Source organism: Drosophila subpulchrella, chromosome 3R (assembly GCF_014743375.2).
Source record: "Drosophila subpulchrella strain 33 F10 #4 breed RU33 chromosome 3R, RU_Dsub_v1.1 Primary Assembly, whole genome shotgun sequence".
NCBI classification, from domain to species: domain Eukaryota; kingdom Metazoa; phylum Arthropoda; class Insecta; order Diptera; family Drosophilidae; genus Drosophila; species Drosophila subpulchrella.
The window spans coordinates 11,078,701-11,094,206 of NC_050609.1; the positions used below are offsets into that span (position 1 = coordinate 11,078,701).

The 15,506-nt window shown below is 44.1% G+C and overlaps 3 protein-coding genes across 4 annotated transcripts; 2 read left to right on the forward strand and 1 right to left on the reverse strand.

Annotated features, from left to right (window-relative positions):
• Positions 1 to 245: 245 nt before the first annotated feature.
• Positions 246 to 2,440, forward strand: LOC119562863. The gene is made up of 3 exons (XM_037875977.1): positions 246 to 467; positions 523 to 703; positions 1,339 to 2,440. The coding sequence occupies exons 1-3, from the start codon at positions 326 to 328 to the stop codon at positions 1,964 to 1,966; spliced, it is 951 nt and encodes a 316-aa protein (XP_037731905.1). The 5' UTR covers positions 246 to 325; the 3' UTR covers positions 1,967 to 2,440.
• Positions 2,441 to 2,539: 99 nt separating this feature from the next.
• LOC119562851 (ETV5-related protein Ets96B) lies at positions 2,540 to 14,594 on the reverse strand. Of its 2 annotated transcripts, XM_037875974.1 has the most exons (7): positions 14,516 to 14,594; positions 9,322 to 9,772; positions 8,541 to 8,711; positions 7,581 to 7,695; positions 7,401 to 7,447; positions 3,277 to 4,015; positions 2,540 to 3,120 (listed from the first exon to the last, which is right to left on the reverse strand). In XM_037875974.1, exons 1-7 carry the CDS (start codon positions 14,531 to 14,533, stop codon positions 2,736 to 2,738), a joined length of 1,926 nt encoding a protein of 641 aa, XP_037731902.1. In that variant the 5' UTR covers positions 14,534 to 14,594; the 3' UTR covers positions 2,540 to 2,735. The 2 variants fall into 2 exon arrangements, with proteins under 2 accessions (XP_037731902.1, XP_037731900.1); XM_037875972.1 differs by lacking the exon at positions 14,516 to 14,594 and having other exon boundaries at positions 9,322 to 10,010.
• Positions 12,912 to 14,431, forward strand: LOC119562862. Its single transcript, XM_037875976.1, has 2 exons — positions 12,912 to 13,000; positions 13,053 to 14,431. The coding sequence occupies exons 1-2, from the start codon at positions 12,931 to 12,933 to the stop codon at positions 14,429 to 14,431; spliced, it is 1,449 nt and encodes a 482-aa protein (XP_037731904.1). The 5' UTR covers positions 12,912 to 12,930.
• Positions 14,595 to 15,506: the final 912 nt, after the last annotated feature.

The following is a 15,506-nucleotide window of genomic DNA, read 5'->3' on the forward strand; positions in this document are numbered from 1 at the left end:
TTCTCATGGCGGTGACGTCATGGCAACGCTAGGTCTCGTATATTTTTCGTGGGTTTTGTTTTGCTCCTCCGATACGACAACAAACCGGTTCCCATGCATAGAGTCACCCAGTTATTTTGTGGTGCTTATCTAATTGGCCCTGCTCAGCGGTGCTCAGTGCCTCTCAGTGGCGCTCATTTTTCGCCCTCCTATAATTAAATTCCATATGCCATCGAGTTCGGGACTCGGGCCACGCAAAATCAGTCGTATTCTGGCGCTTGCACATTGCAGACGCTATTTACAAGATATATAAGATACCCAAGTATTAGCAACCAAAGGAGCAATCATGGCGGAGGGCGAATCCAAGTTTGGCTTCAAGGATATGGAGAAGGCGCTGGAGACTTTGAAGTTGCTGGAGGACCACGACATGCAGTACCGCAAGCTGACAGTGCGTGGCTTGCTTGGCAGAGCCAAAAGGGTCCTATCAAGTGAGTTCTTTCGAAAAAGCTGATCCTTCGTTCTCCAATAAACTCTTTTATCCAGTGACCAAAGCGGAAGAGAAGCTGAAGAATATTAATGCAGCCATTGGAGTCTTTGAGAAATGGCTGGAGGAGAATGGCGGAGGAGCTTCTAGCAAGAATGCCAAGACCGATAGCGAGGACAAAGTGGAGACAGTGCCAGGACTGGGATTCAAGGATAAGGCCGCTGCGGAGGCTACCCTGAGGTAAGTGACCAGGTCATCTTCGCTGGCATGCTAATGAGCCGGAGACCTTCAGCCCAGGCAACCAGCGACGACATCAAATGATGTCATGGCACAGTTTTAGAGTGTCGAACTCGGAAGTCTCATTAAGTTGATAGAGCGAGCACTACGCTCTTCCTATTCCCAGCTCTCTGCATTAGATGTATATTAGGGTGGATCGAATAAACCGTAAACCTGAAACCTTGTTTTATGTTAAGACTTAGTCTTTATAAAAATAAGGGATACATATCTCAGGAGGTATAATCAATACTTAAAGTTCTTACAGTTCCTTTCAACTCATTTATATTTAATTGATTCTTAAGATATTGCTGCATATTATATGAAACAATCTTCTAAAAACTATTAATAAGCTTAACAAATCTTTATAAATAGAAACCGGAAAACAATCACATATTGAAAGTTTAAGAATTCCTGTTATATACACTCCAAAACTTCTTTCTGCCTATCGTGAGATGGTTAATAGGACCCTGATACTAGGGACATATGACTATGACTAATGTCTTAAAATATCGATCCACCCTAATATTTACACAAGTATAACGCCACATTCCACAGTTTGCCTGTATCCAAAATAATTCTATATGCATCTCGCATTGCAGCATTTTGGCAGAGCGAGATCCGGACTACCAGAGGTTGGCCATAAAGGGGTTGATTGGCAGCTCCAAGCGAGTACTGTCCGGCACCAAGAACGAGGACAAGATCAAGGCCATCAAGGAGGGTGTCCAGGTGCTGGAGGATTTCCTGGAGAAGTTCGAGGCCGAAAATCGCATTAAGGAGAACCGTGCCTATTTGCCACTCGCCGTGGTCACCAAGCTGCCGGATTCCAAGGAGGGTTTGGCCAGCGAGTTCCTGGAAGCCTATGGAGGCTCCAAGGCCAAGGGAAACTACAAGCACCTGCGCACCATGTTCCCCAAGGAGGATGACAAGACCAGCTGGGACATTGTCCGGAATCGCCAGTTGGCCAAGTTGCTGGAGCAGATCAAGAGCGAGGAGGCCAAGCTCTTCGATGCGGAATCTGGGGCACCTACCGATCTTCACCTGCAGTTGATCCACTGGGCATACAGTCCGCAGCCGGACAAGCTCAAGCAGTACATCGAAAAGCTGGCCAAGAAGACCCCGGTGAAGCGCAAGCAGGAGAGCAGCAGCAGTGCTTCCAGCAGTACTAGCCAGGATTCCGATGAGGAGGATAAGCCCAAGAAGAAGAAGAAGAGGGGGAGTGAGTCGTAGTTCATTGATATAACACTCGGCTGCCATTTGATTAACGAACAGAAACGGTTCATACAGCCCTGTTTCCGGTTTTCAACCTATCCAATTTGGCAGAATTTAAAGTTAACAATTTTGGTATAATGTCTAATCGATTCCTAAACTGCCAAGTTACATGGGCATCGAAATTGGAAACAGGTTTAATAGTTTATTAAGTAACTCAAACTCAACTCAGAACTACGATTAGTGGTGGACACATAGATGTTTTTTTGGCATATCCCCCTCTGTATAGTATATACACATATTGTTATGTATTATGTATGTATACATGCGTGTATGTACGTACGATATATGTAAATATTGTATAATACCATTCGTTTATGTCGTTTTGATGAGCCTAGTCTTTGAAATCAATAACTATGTGTGCTACTTTCAGGCAAGACCTCAAGAGAGGGGCACTTTAAACTTGAACAAAAATAAAATTATGGAACCATCTGATATTTGTGCTTTTATGTGGTATAATATTAAAATTTTTGTTAATTTTTTAATTACTATAAATAATATTAATAAATAAACTTTAAGTAGTAGTTTCGGTTTTGTGCCCCTATACATCCGAGTATTACTAAACGCAGCTCATCATAACGAAACCTTCATTTCGAATTCGTGACCCCACGCACATACACACGCCAACTAGATTACACAATGTACACGGGGCTCGGCCACGCCCACTCGGCCGCATTCCCACGCTCCGCCCACATATGGATACACACAACAACGCACACAGACTATCTAGCTAATATTTATGCAACCCGGCGGTATCGTAATACTCCGACTTGGCCACGCGAGGGGATTGCGTCTGGGAGTCGCCGGAAGTTGGAGGCGTCTTGGCCAGCGAAAGGGTCAAATGCTGGTCACCCTTTCCGGATCCGGATGCGGCGGTCAGGTGGCCGTAGGCCATGTTGAACAGGGCGTCCGGATCGCAGACGAACCGATAGACGTAGCGCTCTCCGTTGACCTTCTGCATGATGCCCTTCTCGTAGTAGTAGCGCAGGCTCCGGGACAACTTGTCGTAGTTCATGGCCGGACGGTTCTTCTGGAGACCCCAACGACGGGCCACCTCCTCCGGCTCGATCAGCTTGAACTCCATGCCCCGGCCGGTCCAGGCGATGCAGCTGGCACTGGAAGAGGATATTATTTATAAGATAAGATAGTTGGTGACCCCGATTTGTATAAAAAAGGGATCTCCGAGATTTTCCTGATAGATGAGGCTTAATTTTAAGATACATAACGTTACAATCCTAGTCCTCATATACAGTCCTAGCCTAAAGACTCACCTGGTGGTGGGTTCATCCAGGAGGGCCACCAGGAACTGCCAGAGCTGCAGGGAGCCCCTTCGCTGGCTGATCGTCTGTCCGTTGCTGCTGGTGGAGATGCCATTGCTGGCGTAGAACTGGTCCAGACGCAGTTCCGCATCGCTCGAGGTGGTCGAGTCCACCACATTGGGCCGCAGGGCAGAGGGATAGGTGGACGAGATGGTGGCGTTGTAGGGACCACTGTCGTACTTCAGATCCGCATCGCTGACCGCCGCCAAGGTGGTGGGCGAAAGATCCCGGTATACGGACTGCGACTGAGTCTGCTGCTGGTGGGCGTAGTGAGAGGGCGTGGCATATACCGCCGAACTGGAGATGACCGCCGTGTGACTGAACTTGAAGGCGGAGGCGGCATGGAGCGGTGTCAAGTGGGTGAGGGCCTGCTGCTCCGCCTGCTGGTGGTGGTGTCCATGGTGATGATGGTGGTTTGGATGCAGTGCGGCGACATGTTGCAGTTGCTGTTGGTGGTGTTGCTGTTGCTGCTGCTGGTGTTGCTGTTGTTGCTGCTGCTGATGTTGCTGCTGTTGCTGTTGTTGCTGCTGCTGCTGCTGCTGATGTTGCTGCTGGGCCGCCGTTGTGGTGGAGTCCGCGTCTTCGATCTTCGTGTGGTGCTGGAAGTGCTGGCCGGAGGACACCTCGCTGCAGTAGACTGCTGCGGCTGCAGCGGCGGCGGCGGCAGCAGCAGCGGCTGCCGAGGTTGTGTCTGGAAAAAAGGATTCGAAATTGGAAAAAGGAGTTCAGGAGCAGGAGCTGAGTGAAAGCCGCTTTCATGCACGTTTGAGCAATGTCCCGGTGTCCAGGGAACGGGCGCTAATTACATGGGTATTTCGGATACCCTTTGCGAAGAAGGGTTGCATGGAAATGCCATTAATTTACAGTAGTGCTTGCCAACAGAAGGAGAACAGAGAATGTCTATCCCGCGGGCCCACTGATTTAGACCTAAGCCTTGTAACTTTGGTTATGGTATAACCATAAATCATGGGTTTATATTATCCAAATTGAATACAAAGAACTTTAAAAAAATATTTTTTTTGATTTGATACATATTCGTTGTATAATAGATATACACACCTGATCATATTAATAGGTACACACATCAACTCTGACTTAAAGGTAACAAAATAAAGATTTATTCATTGTTTCAAACTTAATATTTGTTCTCATTGGTTCTTAAACTATTTGTCTTTAATAAAATAAACTTAACTGTAACATAGAATAATTATATAACATAAAAGAGATCATTTTGTGTTTCAGATACGTTTTCAGTGTGATCATAATAATAGGTACACTTCATGTGTTGGTAGGAAAAAAATTTAAGTTTCCATTTTGTATTATTTTTTTTAGGTAAATTAGTATTTCCTTACTTAGTATTCAGTGTATCCATCTCTATTTTGGGCCTTTACTGCTATTCCTTTTGGCATACTTTTAATAAGAGCCTGGCAGGTCTCTCCTGGTGTCTCATACCACAGTTTTTGGACACCTTCCCATAATTTTTGTTTATTTGAAAATGAATGGTCTTATAATTTTGTTAAAAATGCATTAGAAAGAAAACCAAGACAGGAAACCCGTGGAAGGCCACTAAAAACAACAAAAACCCTTGACCATTACATAGTAACTTTGAGCAAAAAGGACCCATTTAAGTCATCGAAGGCTATTGCAGCCGAAATTGGGAATTCAGTTAGTGCTCCAACTATCCGAAGACGACTACAAGATGCCAACCTACCAGGAAGAATTGCCGAAAAAGTCCCACTTATGCGCAAAAAAAATATCACCATGAGGCAAACTTTTCAAGGGACCACAAAGACCGGGTAGGATGCACCGGGGAGAAAAAATGGTGAAACATATTATGGAGCGATGAAACCAAGATTAATTTGCTTGGAAATGACTGTGAAAGGAAGTTTCGACGCCCTAACGGAAAGGAATTCCATCCACGGTTTACAAAAAAAAACAGTCAAACATGGAGGTGGCAATATAATGGTATGGGGTTGCTTCTCCTGGTACGGCGTAGGTCCAATTTATCAGACTACGAACAAAATGAATGCTGAAGAGTACAAATCCATATTGGAAACAGTTATGGTACCGTATGCTGAGGAAAATATGCCATTACGTTGGGTATTTCAGCAAGATAATGATCCAAAACACACATCAAGGCTCTTATCTAAATTTTTCGAGGACCAAAAAGTTGACGTTCTGAAGTGGCCAAGCCAATCCCCCGACCTTAACCCCATTGAAAACTTGTGGGGAGACTTAAAAAAAAAAATTGGCGAAGCATTCATTTTCAAATAAACAAAAATTATGGGAAGGTGTCCAAAAACTGTGGTATGAGACACCAGTAGAGACCTGCCAGGCTCTTATTAAAAGTATGCCAAAAATAATAGCAGTAAAGGCCCAAAATAGAGGTGGATACACTGGATACTAAGTAAGGAAATACTAATTTACCTAAAAAAATAATACAAAATGGAAATTAAAATTTTTTTTCTTACCAACACATGAAGTGTACCTATTATTATGATCACACTGAAAACGTATCTGAAACACAAAATGATCTCTTTTATGTTATATAATTATCCTATGTTACAGTAAGGTTTATTTTATTAAAAACAAATAGTTTAAGAACCAATGAGAACAAATATTAAGTTTGAAACAATGAATAAATCTTTATTTTGTTAGCTTTAAGTCAGAGTTGATGTGTGTACCTATTAATATGATCAGGTGTGTAATTCTATACTAACCCAAGATAATTTTGATAAATTGCTAAATAAATTCCCTTATTAAAGGGCATGCCACCTTCTCTATTGCCATTAAAATCTATTTTACATTGTTTTGCTTTGTTTGGGTAACTTTGGCCTTTTCTAAATGGCCAGGGTATTTAGCAGCAATTAATTATTTAAGCAACCCACTCCAGCCAGTTGCTGCAAAATGCTCAATATGCTGCAATTTAACGGGGACGCAGACACCCCACCCTCAGCACCACTCGAGTTTGCCCTTTTCATTAGGTAGTGAATCTACAACTCCCGGTGCTGCCCACCCCTCCTGCATCCTCCCTCGACCATCCTCATCGCGACTCGACGCTGGGCGCATTAAAAATTCAGGAGATACCTTTGCATAATCCATGAGCAAGTGTCGACAAGTAAAAACATCATAGTCGATATCAACAAACGAGCTGCTGCTGATGGAAAACGAAGACCTGTTGGCCCTGCTGCCCAAGGGTGGGGGTTTGGGTGGTTGGCAGTGGAGGTGGGTATGCCAATGCACTACACTTAGAAAAAATATTTACTACACTTTTATAGTAATTAATAATCACTGATTTATGGACTCTTTAAACAGTGTCTGTCTTTGAGTGGAGAAACCAATGCCTTTATGGAAAACTTTTTAATTACCTTTATATATTCTATATATATAACACTACTGTACTATAGTAACTTTCATAAAATTCATTAAAAAATCGTTTTATTCCTTTGATTGCATATCAAATTATTCTGAAATAAGATGCCTTGGCGTTAAAGATCCTGAACTACTTCTTAAGGATTATATAATATCCCTTTTTTATTTATAAACGTTTTAAAGTTCTTGCACAAAATTGGTTACTGTAGTTTTTCCTAAATTCTGAAAAAATATGTATACCCTATTTTTTGAGAAATTGTTTAAATTTACGAGTTTTTTTTAGTGTATTGGGTGGGTGGTTGGGGTTTTTGGGATGGGTGGTGTAGCTAACACAAACCACTCAACGGCGAGCCCGTGATTGAGCTGTTTGTTCGCTGGGCGGTGGGTTCAGCCCACCACGCGCCCGACCACGCCCACCGGAGGCCAACTATGTATATCTGCCCCTCGAAATTGAATTGCACGCTTGTGCCGCCGCCAATTGGATTAGCGGTTACTAACACCGGCGATATTGTTATTGTAAATTATGCGCGCGATTTCTTGCATTTTATTTGAAAAAATATTGGGAGCCACTAAGAAGAGGCAGCGGAATCGAATTACCCACCGATAGGTATGCATATCGCGCACGATAATTTGAATAAATGATGAGCGAACGCACGGCCTTAATCATTTTCTTTTCATTTTTCTCAAATCCTAGGGAGACTTACCTTCGTCGCTCTTTTTCAGAATGCCCGCGGGTGGCGATGATGGAAATCTGGATAAAGCATAAATCAAAAATATATATATACTATAGAAGGCGTATAATTCGAGCAACTCAGTTGATTGACTTAAAGTTGACTTGTCTTGTCAGCGTTAAGTTCAATCCCCAGATTTCTTCCTCTTCTTACCTGTAGCAGTACGGGTGCGGATGCGGATGTGGATGCGGATGCGAGTGTGGGTGCGTCACAGCGGGTATGTCAAAGAAAGTCGATGTTCTTTCATGACGCACGCCTTTGACATTCACTGCAGATGCGGAGCCCGAGAAATGGGAGGTAAAAATAAAGAACAAGTTGAGGTTACTCTATCCAACTCATAGATGAAGCTCCCCCTCGATAAAAAAGAAGAAACATCTCTTAGTCAAGAGATGTCGAGGTGGCCTCGACTTTTGTTAGATAATATTTCATATTAACGCTCGCAATGGGATGCCTTTGAGGCCACAAATCGAGCTTGTCACATGCACTTGACTTGGCCATAATCGAGTGTCAGCTAAAATTCAAGACTAGATAACTAAAAGTGGAGTAAGGGTCTGGGGATTAAAGACGACTGAAAAAAGCAGGTGCTCCAAAACTTAAAGACCGGAAATAATTGTTACCTTAAAACTCTTGCAAAATAAAATTGTAAATTTGGTAATATCAGTGCAACTTTCCTTAAATTCAATCCAAATCTAACTAATCTGGTTTATATCACGAAAAGTTAGGAACAGTATCATTTTTTAAACGATTAACTTGATATTTTTGACTCTAGTCAAATATATTTATCTTCTTTGGGGGCCGGCACGTGGCAACTTCAGTCATGTTTTCTTAATAAAAAACTTAAAAAAACAATCTAAGCTGAGGCAAAGCCTTCGGGCGGCAAAGGGCAAGCGGCCCGGAAACCCAAGCCCGTTCCATGGGAACCATTTCGCATACAACCCGAAGCACCCCCACTCACTTTACTGAACTCATAATGGAAAATTAATAAACAAGCGAACGTGTAAATAGCAAAAGCAAACAGAAAGTGGAGTTGGTCGTGGGATCAGGATGGGGAGGAGCAGGAGCAGAGGCAGGCTGCATCCGGACTTGACAGTGGACGTGGACGAGGACGCTTACCATTGTACCTTGCGTTCAGGTAACCCTCGGTGGAGGTGTCCAGTCCGAACTTCCCGATTGCCGGCGCGGGCGTGGGCGTGGCATACATGACCAGCTCGTCGGCCAACTGGTGGTGATGGTGGTGGTGGTGATGATGGTGGTGGGCGTACCAGGAGGACTCCCGCGTGAGATCTGCAGAGCGAGAGGATAATGGCAGGAATAAGTTATTGAAAGAGTTATGGACTGCCAGAGTTTACTGATAATCATAGTATTTGAGTTGATTATTTGTTTCTAATAATAATAACTTAAGGTAGTTTAAAATTTTCAAATTTATAATGAGAAATTCTAAGAATGGGGTTCCTTCCAGTTTCTTAAGCTTTCGAGTTCAGTAGGTTGGCTACTAAAATACTTGGAAATATTTCCTACACTTTATGGTTTTTGGCTTATACATATATACATATATAAATATCCATTTATGCTTAAAAAAAATATTGAAGAACCTATTATAAAACATCTATGGTATCCTTAAGACAATTAAAGCTTTTAAGGATGTTAAGCCAAATAATACGAAGTTTTAAGAAAGGTCCTTACAGTTTCTAAAATGTTTTCCTAATATTAGGATACTGAAATGTCTAATAAGAACCAGTACATTTTTGAATAGAGAGTGTTATTATTAAAGTACTAAATGGTTTTTTGGTTGTTTTAATTTGAATTTCAACAAATTATGTTATATAATAGCCTTAAAAATCTGTATAAAATCCACATAGTAAATAAAATATTTTAAATCAGACACAATACAGACCGTTGCAGAGAGAGGCACTTGCTCCGCCCGAGCTGGAGGATCCGGAGGAGGCGTTCATCAGGGCGGCCGTGGCGATGGGATTCGGCGAGGAGGGGCCTTCGCCCAGGGCCAAGCAGCAAGGTGGTGGCGGCACTGGCGGCACCGGCGACGTCTTCTGGCCAATGCAGATGGCCTCCATGAGGCCATGACCATGATGACCATGATCCAGATCGCTGGTGTGGCACTTCTTGCGCTCCGCCTGCAGACCATCGCAGCTGGAGGACGCGGAAATGGCCTTGGCCACCGCCGGCAGTGTGGAGCTCACACAGGAAACCACCGAGTCGGTGGTGATGGTGGATGTGCTGGGCAGGGCGCCATGGTAGAGGCCCAGGTGGTGGTGGTGCGGGTGGTCCAGGTGCGTGAGCGTCTGCTGCAGCTGCTCCAGGTGCGTCTTGGCCTCGCCGTAGTCGCTCTGCGGAAGAAGGAAATGAGACAGGGCGCGCCAGGAAATTGTCATGAGTCTGGCTTTTTCGGCGGGGACTTCGATTTCGACTTCGTCTCGGCCAAATTAGTTGTCAATTTGCCATGTTTTTTTTGGGGGGATTTCTGGGGTTGCCTTCCTGCTAGCCCTTTAAGCCAGCCGCACTTTAAAGCCACCTGCTGGGCGACCCAACTGCCACCCGCTGCTAACAGGTTGCAGAGACAATGGAGTGGAGTGTCCACAATGGAATGGCAATGGCAATGGCCAACTCGTCACATTGACATAGTCAAGTGGAAGTTGTGGCAATTAGTTTAACAGCTTCTTTGGGTTTTGCTTTTGCCGGGTGTCAATTGGCCCGGTTCTCTTGTTCTCGGCCATTAAGTAATGAGCCATTGTCGACGACAACGGCTGAAACTCTGGTACTGGACATGATATGATATGTGGCCAGTGTATAGGTATATGGGTAGCTACCAACTCCAACTACGGTTTATTGACACTTGTACATTTAATGAGCGCAGCGCCGAGGTTAACCTTTCTTTATGGTCGCACTCTCGCTCTCTCCGGGTTATCATATCACCCTGCTCGTGGGGCTCATTAAAGCCGACAGGGATTTCACTTTTTCTTGGCATGGGGAAAAATCGTTGACAATCTAGCCCCTAGCTCAAGGTATGTGGGTGTGTGTTACACTAGGGAAAGATCTTAAGTAATGCCCGTTAAGAAACAATTCAGAATAATTCCTTATTCTTGATACTAATAAAACAAGCAACCTCCAGCATAAGATATGTTTCTCAAAAAATATCTAGGTTATTTCTTAAATATTCCCATAAAACCAATCAAGATCAATTCTTCTTCCATAAACTTAGAAAAAACAGTAAACTAGCATAGGATACTAAATATCTTATATGTTTCTTGATGGTTTTAATGTTTTGACCTATTCTTTTAAGTTCCTGTTCAACCTAGTATACGATGAAGGTCAATCCTTAGGTATTTACTTTAAATAGGCTGCTAAAATTAATGTTAAATCAATTCAAGAAACAAAGACAATAGTATATCTTTAAAGTTCCCGATGAAAAATGTCTAGATCTTTGATGGTCTGCCATTGTTTGTTTTCGGGTCTGCATCCCAAAGTGCATCCAGTACTGCCCCCATTTCGGGTCCCTTGCTTGACATTTGGAAACTAGAGCATCAAGCGATGCAATGCAGTGCCATGCGGATGTGCTCCGTCGCATTCGAGAACCATTTGTGCGATAGTTACCCTTAATTACATGCCCGTAATCGTTGCCGGTTCGGTTCGGCTCTATCGGCAGTGTGCCTTCCAACTTCAAGTGGGAGTCAACAGAAAACAAAAATCAACCTCGGATGGAAACGCAGAAAGCGGCACCGTCCCGTCCCTTTTCTCCATTTTCGGCCAAAAGAAGTGCAGAATGCTCGACTTTCTCCCCCCGAACTCGGGGGTTATGTAAATCTTCGACGTGGTACATTCAACTGGCAATCCACGGGCAAAATGCAGAAATGGCAGCGTTTGGCAATCCATAACGGACTGCTCTCTTCCGCTTTTTGCTCGTACAAATTTTTGATAAATTGCAAAAAATGTCGCCGAATTGCGTTTGCTAAGTGCAAGCAAACAATTTGTCAAATCAAATTACCGCACTTATTTAGTGTAACTGTCATGTGCAAGGGGCCAAGAAATACACCGGCAGCCAGCCAAGCGATGTCACCTGCCACACGTGCGCAGGTGCAACAGGGAACTACTTTTTGGATGGGTTACCGCGAAGGGGGAACACCCTTTAATAGTAAAATTAGTTTCCTACAAAAAACAATAATTATTACAAATTATAATAATGAAGAACATTTTTTTTTTATTTAAGGCTATTTAAGGCATTATTTTATAATTGCATGTTTTAAAGATTTTTTTTATCATAACATTGAATTCTTCACTAAATATGTGTATAAATATTAAAAGGTATTTAAATAAACATATTAAAAAAAGAATATTATAATATTATAATCTTGAAATTAATTCATTTATTTTCACATTTATCATCATCACAGTCATCATGTAAGTCCCATAACTACTGATCTTCGTAGGGTAAATACCTTCCATAAGATTATAAAGCCCATGGGCCCTCCCATTAGGCCCTAATTTGTATGCGCAATTGGTGCCAATTACAAGTGCAATTGGGAAAACAAACTGTGGCGGTGGGTGACTGACTCATCCGACGGATTGATCAACTTTGAACCCTACGAAACAATAAGAGAGATTACAACGCATGCGCGCCCGCAACTGACATTACGAAACTTTTCTCGTGTTTACTTTCTGGGGCCCAGAGTGTGTATACCATATACATACATCTATATTATACGGGTATACGTATGTACTGATCTAGTTTGCAGCAGCCCAAGGGGGAGGTTGGGAGGTTTTAGAGGTTTTGGGCCCATGAGGCCCACAGAAGACAATGCTTTTCTTTCTTCAAATTGTTTTAGCTTGGGTCTTTTTCTTTTGTGTCTCGCCTCCACGACGAGGTGCGTTGTGTGTGGCTTGGCTTGGCTGACTCGGAATACGAATCTGTCTTTTTTCGACTCCGCTGGCTCTGGATCCGTCGTGGAAAACACTTTCACTGCACATGATGAGGCAGTGACACGGTCGTCACCAGCTTCTCCGTCTTCTTGCCTTGTGGGTGCCTCGTTTGGTGGCAATGGAAGCGCAACCGATTGGAGTTTCTCGCTCCGCTTGGGCCTCGCATTTTCGGTTCAGCTGCGGTCGAGATCGGAGGTGTTCCCAGCCAGCCAAGGGATTCTTCTATACAAAAAAATATCACCAGATTGCTTGGCAAAGTTGGAAATTAATATATTTAAATACCAGAACTAATGTTTCGGGACAGTGAGCTATTCGCACTAAAGATTTCTTAAGGAAAGTGTTTATATTCTACAAAATAAAGTATTATAACCCAAGAGATTCTGGAAATACTCAGATCTCTAAACTTAATAAACAAGTTTGAATGAAAGGAATTCAATTTTATATAAAAAATTGACAATATTGTTGATAACATTTAAGTGGGTTGTAGATCAGTGAAAGTATAGCTTTATAGGGATTTGAATTTATATCCTTTATAAAGTGTAGTACCCCGCTTCATGAGTGCTTTACCGCCATGCCAGGAAAAGTGAGCCGGTATTTAAATTGGCTCCACTTTCTGCTGTCCATGTGGGCTGTGCTGCAGGGTAAGTGACCACCACTACACCCTAATCAACCTCACTAATCCATTACTCCTAGTGACCCTCTGTCAGCCGTATCAGTTGCCCCACCGCTGCTCAAATCGCCTGGAGAACGCCTTGGAGCACATGCGACGTCGTAGTGTCCAGACCAAGAGCTCCTCCTCCTCCTCCTACTCGAGGGCCATGTGGGAGCCCCCGCCCCAGAGTCCCTACCAGCTGTACCACAGCTTCTACGGCCAGCACAGCGATCCGGAGGATGACTTCTATAATGTGGGCGGTGGCTACAACACGGGACGTGGCTACCATGCCAAGCTGCTCCACAAAAATGGACAGGCCTACCCCCTCTCCGATTCCAGTAGTTCCGGAGCTCTGGAGCTGGAGGATTTGCTGGCGGTGAACCAAGAGAAGCTGCAGCAGCAGCACAGGCAGCCCCACAAACTGGCCATTTCTCGGGTGGATGTGGAGGATCTCAAGGTGCGAGTGCCACCGGCCAAGTCCGCCAACCGCTGGGTGGAGATCGACAAGTGCAAGTTCAGCACGGAGAACTCCACACTGGACACCAGGCTGATCTTTCCGGATCTCACGCTGAGCGGAAAGGTTGTCATGCAACCGATGGGAGGAAAATGTCACATGATTCTGAGACTCCGACATGCGGGCATTGAGTTCCGAACAGTTCCGCTGGGCTATGATTCCGGATCGGGGCCATCCTCGAACTATGAGCAGTCCAGGAGATTGGGTGCAGCCTCGGTGCGAACGGATTCGCACTTCGCAGAGCCCGGATTCATATCGGTGTTTGCCCACGGCTGCCAGGGACCCACTGGCATTCGCCTGCGTCAGAACTCCAAGCGGAGATTCGGCAATGCTCCGGATGTGGAACTGGGTGAACCACATGTCATCCTGGGCAGCAAAAGGCCGCAGAGATGGGGCAAGTATCATCACACCCAGGATGCCCAACAGCCGGGCTATGACATCCGGAGGGGTCAAAATGCAAATCCGCAGAGGGATCGGGATCACAGCCTGGAGTTGGGCAGCGATAGCCAGGCCCAGGATTCGGGTGAGTTCATCGATGTTCATGGCGATAACTTCTACCGGCGGCAGTTCAGCAAGAAGAGGAGACGCCGTCGGCGGTTTGCCAAGGAGGAGAGCTTCAAGGACCAGATGACCTTCAGTGAGGATGTGCTGCACTTCGAGGATGAGCAGCTGCAGCAGCTGGTGGAGCCGGATGCCCGTGCGTTTGCGGATATCTTTGGTGGTGGCGGCTCGAGTCCCAGTGGAGATCGCGAGGAGCTGGTGGGCGAGGCCATGTCACACGAGCTGGAGAAGCTCTTCTCGATGGGCGTGCGCGGTCTCCTGACCACCTACATGCAGCGGGCCCTCCAGCCGGCCATCAAGGAGACCCTGATGGAGAACATGGGCTACACCCTGAGCTATGGCTAAGACCACTTCCTCCTCCAAGGACCCCTAGTTTAAGCCCTATTTATGTCCGAGGCTGCAGAAATAAAAGCTTTAAGCGAATCTTACCAACTTGGCTGTATCCATGGATTGGGGATTGGTATTGATCGGTGGTCCGGATGCACTCTTGAACTTGTTGGATTTTCACTAATAGGATTTCACCTGGCTGCTGGACATCAATAGTCCTCAATTATTCAGAGCTCGATGGCTTTCACTTGTCGATGATCAGCGCGCATTCCGTTGCCCGTGAGCAGTTGGCTTCGAGTTTCCGTGGTGACTGGTTGAGGCCACCTGGCTGGGATGCCAGGTTGTGGCCGGAGTCACCTTTTAAGGGTTGATGCTCCGGGATGCTGGGCAGGATGCACTGCGCAGGCGCGTCACGCCCCCCTTTTTGCTGATTGGTTGGCCCGTTTGGAAGGGGAAGGACCAATGGGTGGTCGACGTGGGCGGTAATTAGGAAGAAATGTCAAAGGTCGAAAGATTTGACAGTAGTATTCAAATTTGAAATGAAGGGTTACAGGTAATGGTTGAGTTAAAAGTTTTATTCGAGGTTGAATGATTGCATTATAGATCTATAGATTTGGTAAATTGAAATCGTTAAATATATTTAGAATATGATCTACAACACCTTTAGGAAAAAAGCATTAGCAAATCATTTTTTTATGCATTTTAAATAGGCTTATATCAAAAACTAGTTGTTAGAAGATATTAAAATAAACAGAAAGGTATTTTCCTAATAATATTCCAGTATTTGTAAGGGTATGTGTCTTAAAAGATATTTGTTTTGCTGGTGGTTTTAGGAACAAATATTTAATCTAGTAAAATAACCTAATTTATCATGTTATAAGAACCCTTTAAGCAAAAAAGACCTTAACTTAAGTAGGAAACTATGCCTTGTATTAGATTCCAATAGGTTAAAAATCTCATTTGAATTTGCATACCAAATGAAAAAAAATGTAATTTAGATATTATATTATAAATTTTTTTTAAATATGCCATATTTATTATTAGTTTATCCAAATAAGAACCCAATAACCTAAATAATCGGATTTGAAATAAC

Coding starts and splice junctions, on each gene's coding strand:
- LOC119562863 (XM_037875977.1), top strand. CDS start 326: ATGGCGGAGGGCGAATCCAAGTTTGGCTTCAAGGATATGGAGAAGGCG. Junction 468..522: donor AGCCAAAAGGGTCCTATCAA/GTGAGTTCTTTC, acceptor TCTTTTATCCAG/TGACCAAAGCGGAAGAGAAG. Junction 704..1,338: donor GCTGCGGAGGCTACCCTGAG/GTAAGTGACCAG, acceptor CTCGCATTGCAG/CATTTTGGCAGAGCGAGATC.
- LOC119562851 (XM_037875972.1), bottom strand. CDS start 9,817: ATGACAATTTCCTGGCGCGCCCTGTCTCATTTCCTTCTTCCGCAGAGC. Junction 8,712..9,321: donor AAGTGCCTCTCTCTGCAACG/GTCTGTATTGTG, acceptor CTCGCTCTGCAG/ATCTCACGCGGGAGTCCTCC. Junction 3,121..3,276: donor CTGGATGAACCCACCACCAG/GTGAGTCTTTAG, acceptor ATCCTCTTCCAG/TGCCAGCTGCATCGCCTGGA.
- LOC119562862 (XM_037875976.1), top strand. CDS start 12,931: ATGCCAGGAAAAGTGAGCCGGTATTTAAATTGGCTCCACTTTCTGCTG. Junction 13,001..13,052: donor CATGTGGGCTGTGCTGCAGG/GTAAGTGACCAC, acceptor CATTACTCCTAG/TGACCCTCTGTCAGCCGTAT.